This window comes from Adelges cooleyi, unplaced genomic scaffold (genome assembly GCF_023614345.1).
Source record: "Adelges cooleyi isolate 19-005CV unplaced genomic scaffold, UGA_ACOO_1.1 ACOO_flye_CR_arks_rails_tigmint_CR_PRNA_10, whole genome shotgun sequence".
Classification (NCBI taxonomy): domain Eukaryota; kingdom Metazoa; phylum Arthropoda; class Insecta; order Hemiptera; family Adelgidae; genus Adelges; species Adelges cooleyi.
This window is the reverse complement of record NW_026095752.1, coordinates 339,167-359,310: the sequence shown is the minus strand read 5'-3', so window position 1 is coordinate 359,310 and position 20,144 is coordinate 339,167. Positions and strand designations below refer to the sequence as shown.

The 20,144-nt window shown below is 30.2% G+C and overlaps 2 protein-coding genes across 5 annotated transcripts in view; both read left to right on the top strand.

The window, feature by feature from the left end:
• LOC126837078 (E3 ubiquitin-protein ligase NRDP1-like) overlaps positions 1–19,833 on the top strand; it is a 46,435-nt gene extending 26,602 nt beyond the window's left edge. The window contains exons 1-5 of one of the 3 annotated variants that reach the window (XM_050570843.1): positions 15,471–15,654; positions 17,143–17,172; positions 17,597–17,626; positions 19,242–19,337; positions 19,397–19,833. In XM_050570843.1, the coding sequence (XP_050426800.1) occupies positions 15,559–15,654; positions 17,143–17,172; positions 17,597–17,626; positions 19,242–19,337; positions 19,397–19,648 (504 nt within the window). In that variant the 5' untranslated portion in view covers positions 15,471–15,558 and the 3' untranslated portion in view covers positions 19,649–19,833. Of the gene's footprint in view, positions 1–15,470; positions 15,655–17,142; positions 17,173–17,596; positions 17,627–19,241; positions 19,338–19,396 lie in introns of those variants that run through there. The other 2 variants (XM_050570853.1, XM_050570875.1) reach the window with 2 other exon arrangements.
• On the top strand, positions 915–3,338 carry LOC126837061 (E3 ubiquitin-protein ligase NRDP1-like). 2 transcript variants are annotated; one of them, XM_050570805.1, is made up of 5 exons: positions 915–1,166; positions 2,049–2,078; positions 2,428–2,457; positions 2,721–2,831; positions 2,891–3,338. In XM_050570805.1, exons 1-5 carry the CDS (start codon positions 1,071–1,073, stop codon positions 3,155–3,157), a joined length of 534 nt encoding a protein of 177 aa, XP_050426762.1. In that variant the 5' UTR covers positions 915–1,070; the 3' UTR covers positions 3,158–3,338. The 2 variants fall into 2 exon arrangements, with proteins under 2 accessions (XP_050426762.1, XP_050426769.1); XM_050570812.1 differs by lacking the exon at positions 2,049–2,078.
• Positions 19,834–20,144: the final 311 nt, after the last annotated feature.

The following is a 20,144-nucleotide window of genomic DNA, read 5'->3' as shown; positions in this document are numbered from 1 at the left end:
AATTAGTTGTTGTATACCTCGGATCTTCATTATTTGCTTAAGTCTTGTGTCACATTAGATTGTGTCAGATCATTAGAGAATTTAAGAATAGAGGACCTCAATTGTTCAAAATTCACTGGCAAGACACCGTGCAATAAAGACGATAAGAAGAATGCGACAAATAGAATCTCAAGCACCATAACTAAAATAAATTGTCCATATAAAAAAAAAACACATTTTTAACATGGATCTAGAACAGTGATGAGAAGCCTAATAAAATTTACATTGATAGGTGGTCTATGAGAGAGCACCTTTTTTACCAGTTACATATATATTCCTGAAGCTACTTTGTGTACATGAACTAATATATATTTAATACCGACATAAAATATGAATGTATTCAGACCATCCTAATAAGAAATAACATTACTTTGATCTATTTAATTTTAATCATATGTATGAAAGATCTTGTACCATTGTACTCATTCCAATTTTACTTTTGACCCTCAACACATAATACTCATTTAATCAATATATACGTATATAGATCATGTTTGTATACTTCTGATACACAATGTTAAAGCATTATTTTTCTAGCTACATTTAAATTTAATCGTAGAAATAGATGTTATTAGAATGGTTGACTACAATAAAAAAAACAATCAAGTATGTGTTAATACTAAACACTATTAACTTTTCAAAATATTGTAATAATATTCTTTACTAGGTTTTTATACGCAATAATAATTCAAAATAAGCAAATACATATTTTAGCTACGGCGCAAAGCAGCGATGCTATTGATTTTACAATAATGTGGGCTTTTTTTTGTGTCTGTGTACACTGAATTTTTTTTTTTTTGATACTGCACCAATTCCTTGCAGTAGGAACTCTATGAATCATGTTTGTATACTTCAGAAATACAATGTTAACAGAACAGAACAGAGGTTATTAGAATGGCTGGCTACAGTAAAAAACAAATGCAGGCTGTTGTAAATACTTCAAACTAACAAATGCTCAGTTCTGTACCTGATTTTGTTTCCTCTAGTTGTTTCTTAGTGTTATAGGTATTTCTTAGTAGATACAAGAAAAAATGAATTGGAAAACTATATTTTTGTTGCCGTGTTTTACCTATTTAGTGAACGCTGGTGCATGTAAACAACCATCTAGGACACATTCCCTAAGACAGGTAATATAATCGAATAATGTCTTTCAATTTTTTTTTTTAGTATATACAAAATACATTTTTTTGTTTTTCATAACTACACAAAATATTTTACGTTCTTAGGAAAAAAGTAATTTGATCTTACTATATATAAATATTTTCTCAGACATTTTTAAATATAATAACATTTTGGGTGTAAATCTACTTTATTGGATACCATTTTTTTTAAATCGATAGTACTTTTCTTACTGATTTTGGGATTGCAAAAATGAATGATCGTGTGTACTACCTAGGTATAGCGAGTGTGCGTGGCAGCTGGCATTTCATACTATGTCGTCCCCCATTCTCCCGCTCATCGTGGCAGGTTTTTTTGCTACCTAATTCAATAGTCTATACTTATAAAAAAATATGTATAGTGTTCCAAAATGATAACTCAACATAGCTTATAAAATAAATAATGACACTATTTTGGGATTTCTTTGCGGGTTATGCGACATTAAATGACTTTATCTCGACCAAATGCAAGAGAATAATTTCGCAGAAATATTCGCTGAACGTTGTGACTGATCGATAACCAGTTTTGGATCAATTACTTTAAAGTCATTCTAGTTTAAAACTTAAGACGGCCGGTGAAGTGCGGTTAAGTTGCAATTCGTATCTGCACTCCGTACCTCCCGTCTTAAATTTCACACTTAGTCGCAACCCCTCCGTCCCCACTAGACTCCGACCCCGACTAATAAAAAGAGAAGAGAAAAAAATATTCATGTTGTTAAATAGATGAAGTTACAATCATAAGAATAATATCACTTTCAGTTGTAATAATTGATATTAACCACAGACCCCCTCCTTTAATATGATCCATCCCCTCGTGCACCAACCCACTGTATTGGCTTATTTTTGTTACAGACAGGCGAGTGCAGCCAAATGGATGATAACGTAATTGTTTTTTTAAGTATACAATAAAAATTTAGTAGGTACTGAATGACTACATTTTAACTTAACAATATAAAATAACATAAAACTTAAATGTTTCCAAAAAAAAAAAAAAATGGAAAATGAGGGTCTTATCCTATATGAATCACCCTGTATATTATGGAGCCTGCTCACATTAAATAATAAGTTATTGTATTCAAAAATAAAAAGTGATAATAAAGTGAAGTTACAATCATAAGAATAATATCACTTTCAGTTGTAATAATTCATAATAACCTCTGACCCCCCCCTTTAATGTGATCCGTCCCCTTTGTGAACCAACCCCACTGTAATGGCTTATTTTTTGTTACAGACGGGCGAGTATAGCAGATTGGATAATAATGTAATTGTTTTTTTTAAGTATATAATAAAAAATTAGTTGGTACTGAATTGTTACATTTTAACTTAACGCTGAATTACATTTAAAAGATATGCTTGCATATATTATTTTAAAATTGATACATAGTTAAATTTACGTTTATTATTGTTACAATGAATGAGTAGATATTTATCAAGTTATTAGCGTTAAGAGAACATAGACTGTAAAATATTTTTTATCCGTCTGAACTTTTTTTTTCAAATTTATAATCGTTTAAATTTTTTTAGCCCGAAAACCTCCATCCAAATGCATCAATTCAAGGTTGGTTAGGTCCACTAGAAAAAATGACCAATATAAATTGGAGTACTTCGTCATATATACCTACGACTGAAGAAAAAGTAATTTTTGTACTAAATACATTATTCAAAAACGTGTTTAACCGTTTTTATTTTTAAAGGATAATGTAAAGGCCGGATTGATTAATAGTGGATGTCCACCTGATATTTTGGAAGGTCTTCTTGTGAACAGTCAACAAATTACCTGGCCTCCTGATAGGTACACAACTAACGCAGGAAACCGAAGTCTTTTAAAAAGCTATACACTTAGAAAAATTCCAAATATAACAGCAGTAGTCGTGGCCGCTTTTGAAAACGATTCGGTGCCTGAGCCAGGACTTTTACTCATTTTCAAAAGACTTAACTTGCAAATAGTGAATACTGATTAAAATCAGAGTGGCAGAATTCAATTTTATCGTCTCAAAACACTTATGTTTAAAAAAAATGTATAAATAATACGCTCATTTCATTTAATTCCGTTAGCAACAAACAAATAAAAGTTTTATATAGGCGTAGTATGCTTTATGTAATAGGTATGTAAACAAATTAGGTTTACAAAATTGTGTATAAATCAACTAAAATTGAATTATTTTATAGTTTTAATAAATTATTGATCTAGACATTGATTTAATAAAGTTATAACATTCCTTCCTCTATTTTATTTTTACCCTTCAGTGTTTAAATGTTCTGTTATTTGTATTTTGTAATGTGGCAATTTAATTTGCTCTGGTAATTTAGAAAAAAAAGAAAATGTCACAAAAAATATTTATTTACATAAACCCTTAACAAATTGGTAAAAGTGGTTATCACTTATTGACATGTGCTAGAATTCTGGGCTAAGTAATGGCATTTTTTTTTTTTGTTAAATACAGATATTTAAATAAATATAGGAAAATGTATTTTAATAAACGAATAAATACATGTTTATATCAATAATATTGTGTTTAGAGAAATTTTGCAAAAAATAAGTTTTTAACATTCCTGCGAATTTGACGTCAACAACTATTTAATTTTAATTGGCATTATCATTACCATCAACAATGTTAGTCGTTATTTTCACATCAGGGTAATATATTATTGTGATTATTGATGATGGTAACATTTCCAAATCTTTAGTAGCCAGGGCATAATATTATCTCAAAACTCAAAAATATGTAGTGCATGTTATTGAGTGAGTGTTAAGTGTCTGGTTATCGATTTTAACGACGGACGACGGGGTTGATAATATTATTTAATAGCAAGTAACATGCTACCTGTGTTGAAATCCCAAATGAGTATTGATCAAAATTTCAAGTCTTAAAAACGTAATAAGTAACGACCCGGTTAATGAAAATTAAAAATCGAACGACGATAGTAAAATTACATTTTTCACTGCTTTTGTATCGAGTTAAAAATATTTGTTCTCATTTGGAAAAATGAAGTCACTAATCTTTTAACGTATAAGGGATGAAGTTAAGAATTTTCACAGTATTAAAAAATATAGTAAAATATGAACCAAAAAGAATACGAAATCACTGTTTTTCAGAATATTAATATTTTCCTAGAAATAAAGTGACTTACACCAATTGGATCACCGTAGTGAGAAATTATTGTAGACAGATGATCAACTTTGTACTTACCAAAGTACAAAAATAGAATATTATGCACATTCTTCAAAAAGGGTTTTTTTTAGAATAATTATCACACATTTATTTATAAAAATCATTGTTTCTGAACCGATGATTTCCCCGGCCGTGGGATATTACTAAAATAAACTTGAGTATCACTGGGCTTCTATCATACCAATAGATTATTTCAAATCACCATTGACAATGATTAATATATTTTTTTTGGGATTTCGAGATTGTAATAGATTTGTTATGTACAGCCTCAACCGAGTGTTGGCTTTCTTATAAGTCTGAAGATAGGTCTAACATATTATACCTACAACAAGTGTAAAATACACTTCGGAACTTTTAACGGTAAAAAGTAGAACATATGTTATTTAAAAAAAACATTCTATATATTTATATATGCTGGCCAATACTACTAATATAGGTACATGTGTATTAAAAACGGCTTGTTTATAACGTAACTGTTATTACATTTGTATCACCGCACCATTTCAGTGTAAAACAACATATTTCTCCGAACCGTTTTTGCTAATTTTTCCTGTTTCGAAGGATCTCTTACAGCTAATACAATATGTATAAACAGTATTCTACGGTTTTTGTGTTGATGATCGTTGTGTTGATTGGAACAATGAGCCAGTCAGGACTACATAAAGTCATTTGGAATTTGACAATGGACAGCCGCCATTTGCACTGCAGTGTAGATATGATTTCCTACCCGCGTTTTGGCATGGTGTTGCCCGAAGTCAAAAACCTTGACAGAACTTCACTTATTAAATTTGGAAAACCAAATTTGCCGATCCTGCAGGTCGACACACAGGTAATAAACTTTTCATAGAAATTTAAATATTTTGCGCTTAAAAGTTTCTCCGAAATCTATTAAAATATAAAATACCTCTCTCAAAAAGTTATATAAGGAAGAACAAGTCAGTTGGAATTTGACAGTGGACAGCCGCCATTTGCACTGCAGTGTAGATATAATTTCCTACCCGGTTTTGGCATGGTATTGCCCGAAGTCAAAAACCTTGACAGAACTTCACTTATTAAATTTGGAAAACCAAATTTGCCGATCCTGCAGGTCGACACACAGGTAATAAACTTCTCGTAGAAATTTAAATATTTTGCGCTTAAAAGTTTCTCCGAAATCTATTAAAATATAAAATACCTCTCTCAAAAAGTTATATAAGGAAGAACAAGTCATTTGGAATTTGACAATGGACAGCCGCCATTTGCACTGCAGTGTAGATATAATTTCCTACCCGCGTTTTGGCATGGTGTTGCCCGAAGTCAAAAACCTTGACAGAACTTCACTTATTGAATTTGGAAAACCAAATTTGCCGATCCTGCAGGTCGACACACAGGTAATAAACTTCTCATAGAAATTTAAATATTTTGCGCTTAAAAGTTTCTCCGAAATCTATTAAAATATAAAATACCTCTCTCAAAAAGTTATATAAGGAAGAACAAGTCAGTTGGAATTTGACAATGGACAGCCGCCATTTGCACTGCAGTGTAGATATAATTTCCTACCCGGGTTTTGGCATGGTGTTGCCCGAAGTCAAAAACCTTGACAGAACTTCACTTATTAAATTTGGAAAACCAAATTTGCCGATCCTGCAGGTCGACACACAGGTAATAAACTTCTCATAGCAATTTACATATTATTTTGTTTTTGACAGTTATATACCTACCCCACCGACCAGAACTTGTAAGTTTAAAATTAATTTTTGAATTTAACTCTTTCGCTGTATTCTTGAAATGTATTTAACAGGTTGTTGGAACGACCTTTCTGACTAGCATCCGAGAAATGGGCAAAGGCCTATTCGCAAAGGTGTGTTATGGAGTTGTGGTCAGTGCAGTAGCTATTGTGCTGCTCTTTGCTAGTATTGTCTTACTGGTGCTCTTACTCACGGCTATTGCACCTTTGCTACTTGTATTGACTTCTTATGCACTGTTGCTGAAACTTTTGACTATCATGGTATTTCTGCCGATGTTTCTAGTATGGATAATCGTCAGTGTCATTGTAATTTATATTGTTATTCATTTGAAACGTTCACATATCATATAATGTTATCATACATTAACAATTTTCACATAACTTATATTATTATGGTATAAACTAATTGTATATACTCCAAGCAGCTGTACGCCACAGCCATGGTGCGTAACCCGTCTTGTACAACTTGGAATACAAACTATAAAATATTGTAAAATAAAATAATTTTGTATTTCACAAGTTTACTGGTTTGTTTTTTTATGCAAATATATTTTGTAGCAATATCGCATGTTATCGGATCGTTTTTATTAATACCGTTATACAACAGAACATATGTAGTGATGCTATTTTTAGATACCGTCGACAATTACTTTTAGCTTTAACTCAATACTTTTACTGACATTTGAAAAAAACGCTTTTACATTCGCCCCGCTTAACCCTACCTGTACCACGTGGTGGCGGTTAGGTTAGTATTAATACCGTACATTAAAAAACATCTTGCCCTGTTTATATTAACTCTATGCAAACGAAACTCGATTTGTTACAACAACTTTGGGTAAATCATTGTTTACCCAAAGTAATTGCTTTTGCAGTGTGGGTCACAATATTCTTTCAGCTGTGCGGTAGTACGCGACGGCCCATGAAAAAAAACCGAAGGTTTGTAATTATTATCATCATTATTGCACCACCGTGTATGGCGTTAAAAAATATATACTTTTTTAAGTTTACATAATATTATGGCCGAGTAAAAACGTGAAAACTGGTATTAAGTTCGCAATCGCCGACTCCAAAAAAATATAATTTACCAAAAGTAGAAATAGTCAACTTGAAACTTATTATTACGGCTGTTCCGGCGGTTCGCATGACGTTGTGGGCCGTCATTGCTCATCTCATATTATTATCATGATTTTGTATTAATAAATTCATAAATAAATAGTTATTAACAAAAATAGGGGATATAAACCCAATTTTTTTCAATATTATTCCCTGTTGGTAATACGGTTATTGATTGAAATATTATTTTTTAGAAACTTCTTGATTTCTGTGTAAATTTATTATGAATCTACTATAAGGTTAAACATGTTTTTTGCAACGCCATTGTATTTTATAATCATATAGATGTTGACAATATTCAAGGTATCCCACACGTGTTCAGTGGTTTTTCTAGTTTGTATGTTTTGTTATTGTACTAACCTACTTACATATTACAAATGGCGAAAAAACATGGTGCAGGTTACCGAGCGCTTCAAACAGAAATATTTATCTTAAAGTTCTGTGCAGTGTTGGAAAAGATTGCTAAATATTTATTATCTAGATAAGATAATAGATTATTAATCAAAAGTTCTGTGCAGCGTTGGAAAAAGATTGCTTAATATTTATTATCTAGATAAGATAATAGATTATTAATCAAAAAAAAAAACCAGTACAGTGGGGTCGGGGCATAGTGGGGACGGAGCATAGTGGGGACGGGGAGGTCACAGGTTTTAGGAATTTTTAAATCTGAAAGTGATAAAATCACTTTCGAAAAAACGCTTCGATGCAAATCGGTAGTTAGTATTTTCAAGGCAGTACAATCTAAACCAAGCACAGTGTAAGCTAGGAAAGTTAGAAAGTAATAAATTGAATCGGCCATTTCAAAAACGACTTAGGTCACCGATTTTTCAAAACTGTCTTTTTATCAAATGTATAATAATTATTACTTAGCTACGTATTCTGTGTGAAAACTCAATTTGTCAGACTCATATTTAATACAAATGTTGAGTACAAGAAATTTGAATCACTGCAAAATATATTTATGAAGTTTCTTGTGGCTAGTGTAATATTTCAAATTTGTGACTTGTGTCGTTTTTTAAATGACTGATAAAATTACAAAATAGAAGCATCAAAGCGTTTATTTGAAAGCGATTTTATTCAATTTTATCACTTTTATTTATAATAATTCTTGTAGACCTGTGACCTCTCCGTTTCCTCATTGCTTTGATTACATTATGCCAATACTCTACTATACTAGTCCTCTCGGATAAAATCACTTTCAAATTAACGCTTTGATGCTTCTATTTTGTAATTTTATCAGTCATTTAAAAAACGACACAAGTCACAAATTTGAAATATTACACTAGCCACAAGAAACTTCATAAATATATTTTGCAGTGATTCAAATTTCTTGTACTCAACATTTGTATTAAATATGAGTCTGACAAATTGAGTTTTCACACAGAATACGTAGCTAAGTATATAATTATTACATTGATAAAAAGACAGTTTTGAAAAATCGGTGACCTAAGTCGTTTTTGAAATGGCCGATTCAATTTATTACTTTCTAACTTTCCTAGCTTACACTGTGCTTGGTTTAGATTGTACTGCCTTGAAAATACTAACTACCGATTTGCATCGAAGCGTTTTTCGAAAGTGATTTTATCACTTTCAGATTTAAAAATTCCTATAAACCTGTGACCTCCCCGTCCCCACTATGCTCCGTCCCCACTATGCCCCGACCCCACTGTACTGGTTTTTTTTTTTTTTTTTGGTAAAAACCCAGTGGACCAAATAACACATAAACAATGTCTTGTTAGTTTTAGTTAGAATGGTCGATGATGATGGAAATGACCAATTCAAATTTAATAATTTCTTACTTTGCTGGCTTACACTGTGTTTGGTTTATTTGTTATATACTTCCAGTAGACAATCTCACACTAACAAATTATAGTTCGCATATATTATATTCTTTCAAAGCACTATTATACTTCTATTTTACTAGATTGATAATGTACAAAACAAAATGTAACTAAAAAAACCTTTTCATAGATAGATCCTTAAATTGAAAATGTAAATGTAATTGTACATTAATTTCTCGTTGTATTCTAAAGAAAAATTGAGTTTCTAACATTTAAATAAAAATTAAATCTTATACTGTTACTGTAATGGAGAAAACAATACATTTTACTTACATATTATATTACTTTTTATTTAAATGTTCCTAACGCTTATAGCCACTAGCTGCCGGCTGTTGCTTGTTAAATTTTAATTTTTAATAATACTATACCCTTTTATGGAGATTTAAAAAATTGTACTTTTTTAATAATAGTATAAGAGCAGTATCACAAAGTTCAATTTTACAAGAATTGAACAAGTCATAATATATAATATTATCATTCATGTTTTTTTTTACAATATGTAAATAAAAATAATAATACTCGGAACGACGATCAATTTTAAATCAATAACTGATAATCGAATTATCGAATACTGACTGGACTAACTACACTACAAATGTCATCACCCCCGACCTCTCTCTCACACACCATGACCGGCTCGGGCCGATAAGGGGTTTTTCGTTCCCACCTGTACCGTGTACATAAGACGGTGGACAGTTGATAACGCGATCGGGCGTTTATATGGTCACGATCGAATATTATTTTGTCTCGAAAATTGATAATTACAACAACTATACACTATAGAGCAGATAAGAGCGCGCATCAATATGCCGTTCGTACACACGATGATGCCAAGAACAAAAAATTATACTTTTTTTTTTTCGTTTCTCACATCTGGTAGAGTGCGTTTGTACTTAAAAAAAAAAAAAAAAAATTGAACTTTGTGTCAACTTAAAGTCAAAAGTGTTACTTGAGCACAAAACTCAATAGTATCATTCTGCATAGATCTACATAAAATTGTTTTAATGATTTGATAACAATTTTTTTAAGATTTAAAGTGTTTTTTGTTTAAATATACGCAATCTGCGAAAACACAGTTTTCCGGCTATTAAAAAAAACTGTAGTGCCGAATTATTTTTCCGTTTAATATGTTATGGATACATATGAGTTCCAACTACTGGCAAATTTTCAACCCAAAGGTCTTAAAATTACGGCTAAAAACCCGAAAAACAAAAGAACCTGTACCCCCCTAGGGGGGTGGGCATTGGGTTAAATTCAAATTTGATATAACTGACGTGCGCGGGCATACTAAATAAATATTTCTTATAAATTTCAACTCGATCCGACTGTTTTTCTCGAAGCTATAGCCAGTAAAAGTTCTAACTTAAAAACTCGTACGGTTTTTTTTTTGTTTTTTTCAACTTTCGCCTGTGAAGAGTTAAACTTTTCAACTTTTACCCCCCAAAGTACCAACTAGATGAAAATTGCGATTTATAGAGTTGCTATTCGAAGAATTGGTCCAGTATTAAAGAAGTTACAGTGTATACAGATAAAAAAAAAACATACATCAGAGTAAAACCAATACCTTCTCGCTTTGCATCGAAGCTAAACATTTTTCTGGATTTTGTGAAAAAGGCATTAAAAGGGGTCAAATATATGTTTTTGGGGTCGGTGATTACGAATTTGTTATCAGTTCTCAATTTTATCAGCCAGAAAGAACTTAAGTAAAAAAAAAAAAAAATTGAACTTTGTGTCAACTTAAAGTCAAAAGTGTTACTTGAGCACAAAACTCAATAGTATCATTCTGCATAGATCTACATAAAATTGTTTTAATGATTTGATAACAATTTTTTTAAGATTTTAAGTGTTTTTTGTTAAAATATACGCAATCTGCGAAAACGCAGTTTTCCGGCTATTAAAAAAAAACTGTAGTGCCGAATTATTTTTCCGTTTAATATGTTATGGATACATATGAGTTCCAACTACTGGCAAATTTTCAACCCAAAGGTCTTAAAATTACGGCTAAAAACCCCGAAAAACAAAAGAACCTGTACCCCCCCTAGGGGGGTGGGCATTGGGTTAAATTCAAATTTGATATAACTGACGTGCGCGGGCATACTAAATAAATATTTCTTATAAATTTCAACTCGATCCGACTGTTTTTCTCGAAGCTATAGCCAGTAAAAGTTCTAACTTAAAAACTCGTACGGTTTTTTTTTTTTTTTTTTCAACTTTCGCCTGTGAAGAGTTAAACTTTTTCAACTTTTACCCCCCCAAAGTACCAACTAGATGAAAATTGTGATTTATAGAGTTGCTATTCGAAGGAATTGGTCCAGTATTAAAGAAGTTACAGTGTATACAGATAAAAAAAAAACATACATCAGAGTAAAACCAATACCTTCTCGCTTTGCATCGAAGCTAAAATAATTTACATAAGGATAAATAAAAATACAATTTTATCTAAATACAAAATAGATAAATTTAATTTTTACCTACTTACATAAAATATACTTTTTTTTTTTTATAAATACCCCCCAAAAATAATAACTAATAGAATTGACAAAAAAAAATATTATAAATGAGAAAATAAACAAATATAACATCAAATTACATAAAAAAAAGTAATAATAAATTTAGGACATCTAGGTACCTATGTTAAAGAAACGAAGCTATTGTTACTACTTATAACAACTCTTACTAACACAACTTGTATAGAAAACAAAAATCTCATACAACTCATGAAATCCCCAAATATCATATCATGTGATTCATAGTTATTATAAAACCACACTGGTTGATATATTTTCTTTCTACGTTATAAGTGTGGTTTTCATCAACGACAAAAAAATCGGTTTGGCGGTTATAAATCAATAATTATTATATCACCTACCAATGATGTTATATATTGAACATGTTTGCAAGATCAAAAAAAATGATATGAAAAAATGTTCATTTTAGATTGATTTTATTGAGAATATTGTAATCTATGGGTTTGTAAAGCTAAAGGATGAACTGAAGCATTAATAGAATATCTTTATCTATATTATAAAAATAATACAATGTTAACGTTTAGAAAAGTATTATATAAATCAAGTACAATGAAATGCAGTACAATACAGACAAATTATAAAATACTAGAAAAGAAAAAATTCAGTGTCACTGGACACGCTTTTACTTAAAATATATTTGTATTATTTGCAAATAGTTTGTAAGACTTATAAATTATTTACATGGATATTTAAATATTATATATTAATAGGTATAGATATATAGCTTCGGTGTAAAGCTGAGAAGGTATTATTTTTAGATGTTTTTATTTTATATTATTTATTTAGTTTTGGTGTTTGGACACACGATATTTTTCAAACTGCTTATCTAATTTCTTCGAGAAGCAACTCTATAGATCAGACATTTTAAAAGTTCACCTCTTCCTCTTCAAAATCGAGAAAAACCCCCAAAATGGAATACTCTTTAGGCATAGTATCACCGATAAATATTGATTAACCAATAAAACATCATAAATAATTTCCCCTGGAAGGGGTGGAAACTTTTTATTTATTTCGCGTTTTCGAGTAAACTTTTAAGACTAAGATCTGAAAATTAATGATAACATAACAGATTAGTAAAAAATTGTGACAATGTGTCAATAGCAGTCATTGGTTTTTGTTTTGTGTTAACATTCTAATTTGATGCATTGAATAGGTGGATGAACAGCTGTTCTTATAATGGTATAACCATGACGCACGACCAACAGATGTTTTTGGTATTTTGTTTGCAACGCTACTGTCATTGTGAAAAATACTGTATGACAATATAATGTGTAAAATAATAACACCTGTATATCGTTGGCTTCTGTACAACACAGGGACTTTGGCTAATACTAGAAAATACTAGTTGAATACTTATAATTATGCGTTAAACGCTAATTGCAATGTAGTTACAATATGTCTTGAGAGGTATAATAACAAAAAAAAAAAACATTATAAGCACTCCAACGATGGTAAAATACGAATGTACACCAAAGGTATTTGCTACAATTTAAGTAAATATACAGCACTACCGTGCAAGAAAATAGTTCAAACATATAAAAACACAAACAACCAAACGAAATACGCTTTAAAAACACAGATTTCCATAAACTAGTACAAAATAATATACCCACTTGTTCGTAAAGTGACACTGCACACCAACACTTAAAAGAAAAGTAAATAATCAACACGCTGTGGTCGCTGGTTTCTTTTTTTTAACGGCCATTTTTTTTGCTATGAACAACTATTTTCGCTAAGACAAATGTACAATTATACGGTTAATAAAATAGACAAAATTAAAATTTATGCATATAACATAATGTAATTATTGTTGTATGTTGATATTTATTTTTATTTAAGTTTCTTTTGTATCAATTATTATTCGTTAAGTAATTATTCAAATAGGTGTACCAAACCGTCGATGAAAATATTGTAAATTTTTAACTCTCCAAAGCCACTAGTAAGCAATCAAAGCATCTGATATTTGATCTGGTAGATCAAATTTTAGAATCATTTCCCAAAAGTTCCGAGGTATTGGTCATACAAAAACAAGATACTTAAGGGGACGTCGTACTACTATTTATTAAGGAATTGGGTATAGGCAATTTTTTTGCAAAATCTCAATTTAAAGCTTAAATTGTAATTTGTTATTATTAGATTAGTAACTAAAATTCTTTTTAGGCAGTTAATTTATTTTTCTGACTTTCGCAGCATCTTTGTCATTGATTTTAAATAGTTTTGTCATCTAAACATAGTTTTCTAATTCCAAAAACACGGCTTACTGGGTGGTTTTAGAGTAAATTTATACAATTTTTCATTTTCGAGTTCGCTATTTCAGATTCTCCTAAAAACTTATATCACATGATACTCTTTTCCATTATTTATTGTATGCAGGTTTCTTTTACAGGGTGATTCTTCTAGGATAGGCGACACACATTTTCTATTAAACTAATTTCTATTTAGTAATTTTTCCTTTTTGGAAACATTTAAATTTTATGTTATTTTATAATACGAAAAAAATTGTTTTAATTAACTTCGTTTTTAAAGTAGACTAATAAATATCAAATATGAAAGTTAAATGTAATTTTTAAAGTATGAAAATACTTGAAAAGCTTAAAACCAAAAACGTGGGAATCATTCAATAGATAATTGATGCATGAATAGTTCGCCTAAGTCACTTACAATTGTATTGCACTGCAAATGATATAAACTGTTGTGAGGGCTTAAGGAAACTACACCACGATCCACGTTTTTCGTTTTAAATAAGTTTAAGAAAGTCCAGTATTGCGGTCCAGTACTAAAAAAAGTTACATTATACAAAGGCACATAAAAAAACAACATCAAATAAAGCCAATAGCTTCTCAGCTGCGCATCGACGCTTAAATCTTAAACAAAAAGTCAGTTTTCAATATAATTATTTGGTTTTTATAATTCAATTTTTTAAGTTACGTGAATTTTTACCTCTTATGGTTAAAATAAAACAAACTGAAAATAAATATGGATGTTTACCAATTTATGAATTATGTATGTATATTATAGCTGTGAAGTAGTAAGCAATACGTTTTTATAATTGGGTAGTATTGAACCACTAATTAAAACAGTCGCATAATATAGGTATTTGTTGCATTGAGATAAATTTTCCATACCTAAAAATAATACATTTTTAACACGAATCTAGAACAGTAATGAGAAGCCTAATAAGATTTACAGTGATATGTGGTCTGTGAGACAGCACCTTTTTTACCAGTTACAGTTATAGTCTTGAAGCTACATTGTGTACTTAAATTTATAAATGTCGGTAATAAATGTCGGTAATAAATGTATTATTACCGACATAAAATATGAATGTGTTCAGACCACCCTAAAAAATATAAAACTTTGGTTCCCGTCCGTATCATATATATGCTACATCTTATAACATTGTTTTCATTCCAATTTTACTTTTAACCCTCGACTCATAATACTCATTTACTCAATATATAGATCATGTTTGTATATTTCTGAAATACAATGTTAAAGCATTATTTTTCTAGCTACATTTAAATTTAGTCGTAGAAACAGATGTTATTAGAATAAAGTAATACAGTAAAAAAACAGGCAAACATGCATTTACATCTTGTGTACTGAAACAGAAGCCACAAGCCATAAAATATTTTTAGATGCAATAATAATTTAAAATAAGCAAAGTATATTTTAGCTACGAAGCGGAGCAGCGATGTTATTGTTTTTACAACGATGTTGGCTTTTTTTGTGCCTGTGTACACTATAACTTTATTGATACTTGGCCAATTGCTTGAAGTAGCAACTCTATAAATCATGTTTGTATACTTCTGTTTCACCAATGGTAACAGAACAGATATTATCAGAATGGCAATACAGTAAAAAAGACATGTAAGTTGTTGTAAATACTTAAAACCAACAAACGTTCAGTGCTGTACCTGATTTTGATTCCTCTAGTTATTTCTTAGTGTTATAGGTATTTCTTAATAAATACACGAAAAAATGAATTGGAATATTATATTTTTGCTGCCGTGTTTTACCGTTTTAGTGAACGCTGGTGCATGTAATCAACCATCTAGGACATATTCCCCAGAACAGGTAATATAATCGAGTAATGTTTTTTACTACACAAAAGGTTTTTCGTTCTTAGAAAAAAATTGAAGTAATTTTATCATACTATAAAGGGTGATTCTTTTATCATGAACCACTCAATATCTCATAGGGTTTAATAATAAATTCATTTTTTTTTCTTCATATTGTTGTTATACAATGTGATCTCAGTTTTTCACAATTATTTTTTTTACCCCCTTCCCACTTAGTTTTTTTGATAGCATCTTTCAAAACTTAAATAGTAATGCATACATTTCATTAACTTCTTAAATTGAGAATTATGTCCTAAACATTTTGACTGGTCGACAACGAGTTTCAGATAACTATTTTTGAAGTTATTGAAGTTTCAAGTTTAGAGCAGGAGGAAAGGTGAAGCGTAGTATTATTTTTATCTGCGTGCATTTCCCAACCGCACTTCCCCTCTCATCCTAACTTTTAAACTCTTATAACTTTAAAAATAGTTATCTGAAACTCGTTATCGACCAGTCAAAATGTTTAGGACATAATTCTCAATTTAAGAAGTTAATGAAATGTATGCATTACTATTTAAGTTTTGAAAGATGCTATCAAAAAAACTAAGTGGGAAGGGGGTAAAAAAAATAATTGTGAAAAACTGAGATCACATTGTATACAACAATATGAAAAAAAATATTTTTATTTCTTATTAAACCCTATGAGATGTTCATGATAAAATAATCACCCTGTATATATTTTCTCAACAATTTTTAAATGTAATAACATTTTGGGTATAAATCCACTTTATTGGATACCATTTTTTTTAAATCGATAGTACTTTTCATACTGATTTTGGGATTGCAAAAATGAATGATCGTGTGTACTACCTAGGTATAGCGAGTGTGCGTGGCAGCTGGCATTTCATACTATGTCGTCCCGCATTCTCCCGCTCATCGTGCTAGGTTTTTTTGCTACCTAATTCAATAGTCTATACTTATAAAAATATATATATAGTGTTCCAAAATGATAACTCAACATAGCTTATAAAATCAATAATGACACTATTTTGGGATTTTATTGAAGGTAATGTGACATTAAATGACTTTTTTTCGACCAAATGCAAGGGAATAATTTTGCAGAAATATTCGCTAAACGTTGTGACTGATCGATAACCAGTTTTGGATTAATTATAAGAATTAAAATTTAATACGGCCGGTGAAGTGCGGTAAAGTTGCAATTTGTATCTGCAATTTCGTGCAGATAAAAACGAAACTGCACTCCGTACCTCCCGTCTTAAATTTCAAACTTAGTCGCAACCTCTCCGTCCCCACTAGACTCCGACCCCGACTAAAAAGAAGAGAAGAGAAAAAAATATTTATGTTGTTAAATAGATGAAGTTCCAGTCATAAGAATAATATCACTTTCAGTTGTAATAATTTATATTAACCACAGACCCCCTTCTTTAATATGATCCATCCCCTCGTGCACCAACCCACTGTATTGGCTTATTTTTTGTTACAGACAGGCGAGTCCAGCCAAATAGATGATAACGTAATTGTTTTTTAAGTACATAATAAAAAATTAGTAGGTACTGAATTATTACATTTTAACTTAACAATATAAAATAACATAAAACTTAAATGTTTCAAAAAAAAAAAAAAATTACTTAATTGAAATCACTTAATGGAAAATGAGGGTCTTATCCTATATGAATCACCCTGTATAAGTAGCCTGCTCACATTAAATAATAAGCTATTGTATTCAAAAATAAAAAGTGACAATAAGTGTTTTATGAACACGAGTATCGTGTGATATAGGTAAAATAAATAGATATATTAAATAGATGAAGTTACAATCATAAGAATAATATCACTTTCAGTTGTAATAATTCATAATAACCTCTGACCCCCTCCTTTAATATGGTCCGTCCCCTTTGTGAACCGACCCCACTGTAATGGCTTCTTTTTTGTTACAGACGGGCGAGTTTAGCAGATTGGAAAATAATGTAATTGTTTTTTTAAGTACATAATACAAAGTTTGTAGGTACTGAATTATATTTTAACTTAACGCTGAATTACATAAAAAAATGCCTACATATATTATTTTAAAACTGATACATAGTTAACTTAACGTTTATTATTGTTATAATGAATAAGTAGATATTTATCAAGTTATTAGCGTTAAGAGAACATACAGACGCGTAGGTCCATTTGGAAAATAATGTAATTGTTTTTTTTATTTATTAAGTACATAATACAAATTAGTAGGTACCTTAATTAATACATTTTTAAATTACCACTTTTTTTTTATTTGTGTCAGGCGCATAGTATAACAATAATAATAATAATAATAATAGTAATAATAGTTTAACATAAATAAGTAAATAAATAACATTAATAAACAATACATAATAAAATAATATAATATTTAATATGATATGGTAATATTGTTGAGTGTTTTAGGACGTTATTAGTGGATTTATATTGTAAATTATCACTGAACCACATTTTAAAGATATGCCTAGAAATATTATTTTAAAATTGATACATAGTTAACTAAACTAAATGTTTAATTAAATAAAATCTTGAATTTAAAAAAAAATGCAACAATTATTTAAAAAAGTATAATAGTTAAGTGCAATAAAGAAGATGTTAACATGTTAAGAAGATGAAGCAAATCTGAGTAGGCAATGGTACCTTTTACAATTTTTAAAAAGGAAGGATACGTCAATTAACTCATGTCTAGTACCGAGTGATACCAAATTAAGGCTTGCCTGATTAGAAGTTAAAGCGGAAGTAGAACAGGGGAGACTAGGATCAAGACCGAGGCGTCTCTTATAGCCAATGAGCCGCAAGAAACGTCTTTGCACACGCTCAAGTGATTCAATACGAGCAATTTGCCTGGAGTTCCATAAAACTGAACAATACTCTAAGAGAGGTCTGACTAGTGACATATACAAAGTTTTAAGACACAATTCGTCATTAAATTCCTTAGTGCATCTGATTAAAAAGCCACGGGTTTTTAAATCTTTGGTACACGATTTTTCAATATGAGAGGAAAATTAAAGGTTCGATTGAAAAATAACTCCGAGATCATGGATGGTATTTACTTGTGAGGACGGGTGTAGGAAATTTTTAAACATTTAGAAGTGTTTAATTTCAAACCGTTATCAAGACACCAAACATAAACTTATCAAGGTCTTTTTAAATAAAAGAACAGTCTTCGATTGAAGAAACAATAGCGAAAAATTTGAGGTCATCCGCGAACAGTAAGTGATCACAATAATTAAAACAATAACCAATATCCATAATAAAGATGGCAAACAGTAAGGGAGATATATGGCCACCTTGAAGAACGCCTGAAGGGGCAGGAAAGGGATCTGACAAAAAACCGTTAATCTTAAATTTTTGGGTTCTATCTGATAGGTAACTATTAAACCAGGATAACAAAGAATCGGACATACCGTACAAATGTAGCGTCACTAATAGTAGAGAGTGATTTACATAATCGAATGCTTTACTCTAATCTCTTATCTTTTATCAGATATGCTTTTGTAACTAAGAATTTTTCGGTTACCTTCAAACTAATTGTTAGTCAGTATATGTTTTTCAAATTAATAGGTGTATGATTCAATTTCTGAATGGAAGCAACAACTAGTAGCAGAACCCACTGTAAATTGGGACGATTTGATATGTTTCCCTAAGGATGTTGACAAAGTAATTTTTGTATAAAATACATTATTCAAAAACACGTTTAACCGTTTTTATTTTTAAAGGCAGCCGCAGAGTCAGCATTGACTTATAGTGGATGTCCGACTGGAAAAAAGATAGAACTTCTTCCGACCATTCATTGTGCTTATTGGCCTGTTTCAATAAAATCAAATCAGCCACCTTATTATAGCAAAACAAATATAAGAAAATTGTCACTTTATCGTATTCCTGATACACGAGTAGTATACGTGGCCACTTCTGAAAGACCTGTAAGGGTGGATTCTCCAGGATTTCTATTAACTTTCTCATCACTATAATGAATCGTGAATACTGGACCTAACCCAGAAGAATTAAATTTCACCGGCTCAAAAAAACCATTAATTAAAAAAATTATATACTGATATTGAAAAATCTAATTTTTTTTTAATATTAATACAATTTTAGTTAATTTATACATGATTTTATAAACCTAATTTAATACATACCTGATACATAAAGTATACTACGCTTTTACTTGTTTGTTATTAACGGAATTAAGTGAAATGAGTGTGTTATATGGATCTATACATTGATTTAATAAAGCTATAATATTCCTTCCTCTATATTTCTTGTACTCTTCAGTATTTAGCATGTCCTAATTTACTTGTTTTTTATAATGTTGCGATTTATTTGCTCACATTATTCAGATGTCAAAATGTATACGGCACAAATAATATGTATTTACATAAACTCTATACCAATTGGTAAGAAGTGGTTTATTTATTGACATGTGCTAGAAGTCTGAGATAGGTAAAAGTAGTTGTTTTTTGTTAA

Bases quoted from the DNA above. Each gene is read 5' to 3' on its own strand.
- LOC126837061 (XM_050570805.1), top strand. From the start codon at position 1,071: ATGAATTGGAAAACTATATTTTTGTTGCCGTGTTTTACCTATTTAGTG. The intron at 1,167-2,048 runs GTAATATAATCG...TTTTTGTTACAG, and splicing joins GGACACATTCCCTAAGACAG to ACAGGCGAGTGCAGCCAAAT. The intron at 2,458-2,720 runs GTAATTGTTTTT...AAATTTTTTTAG, and splicing joins ATAGCAGATTGGATAATAAT to CCCGAAAACCTCCATCCAAA.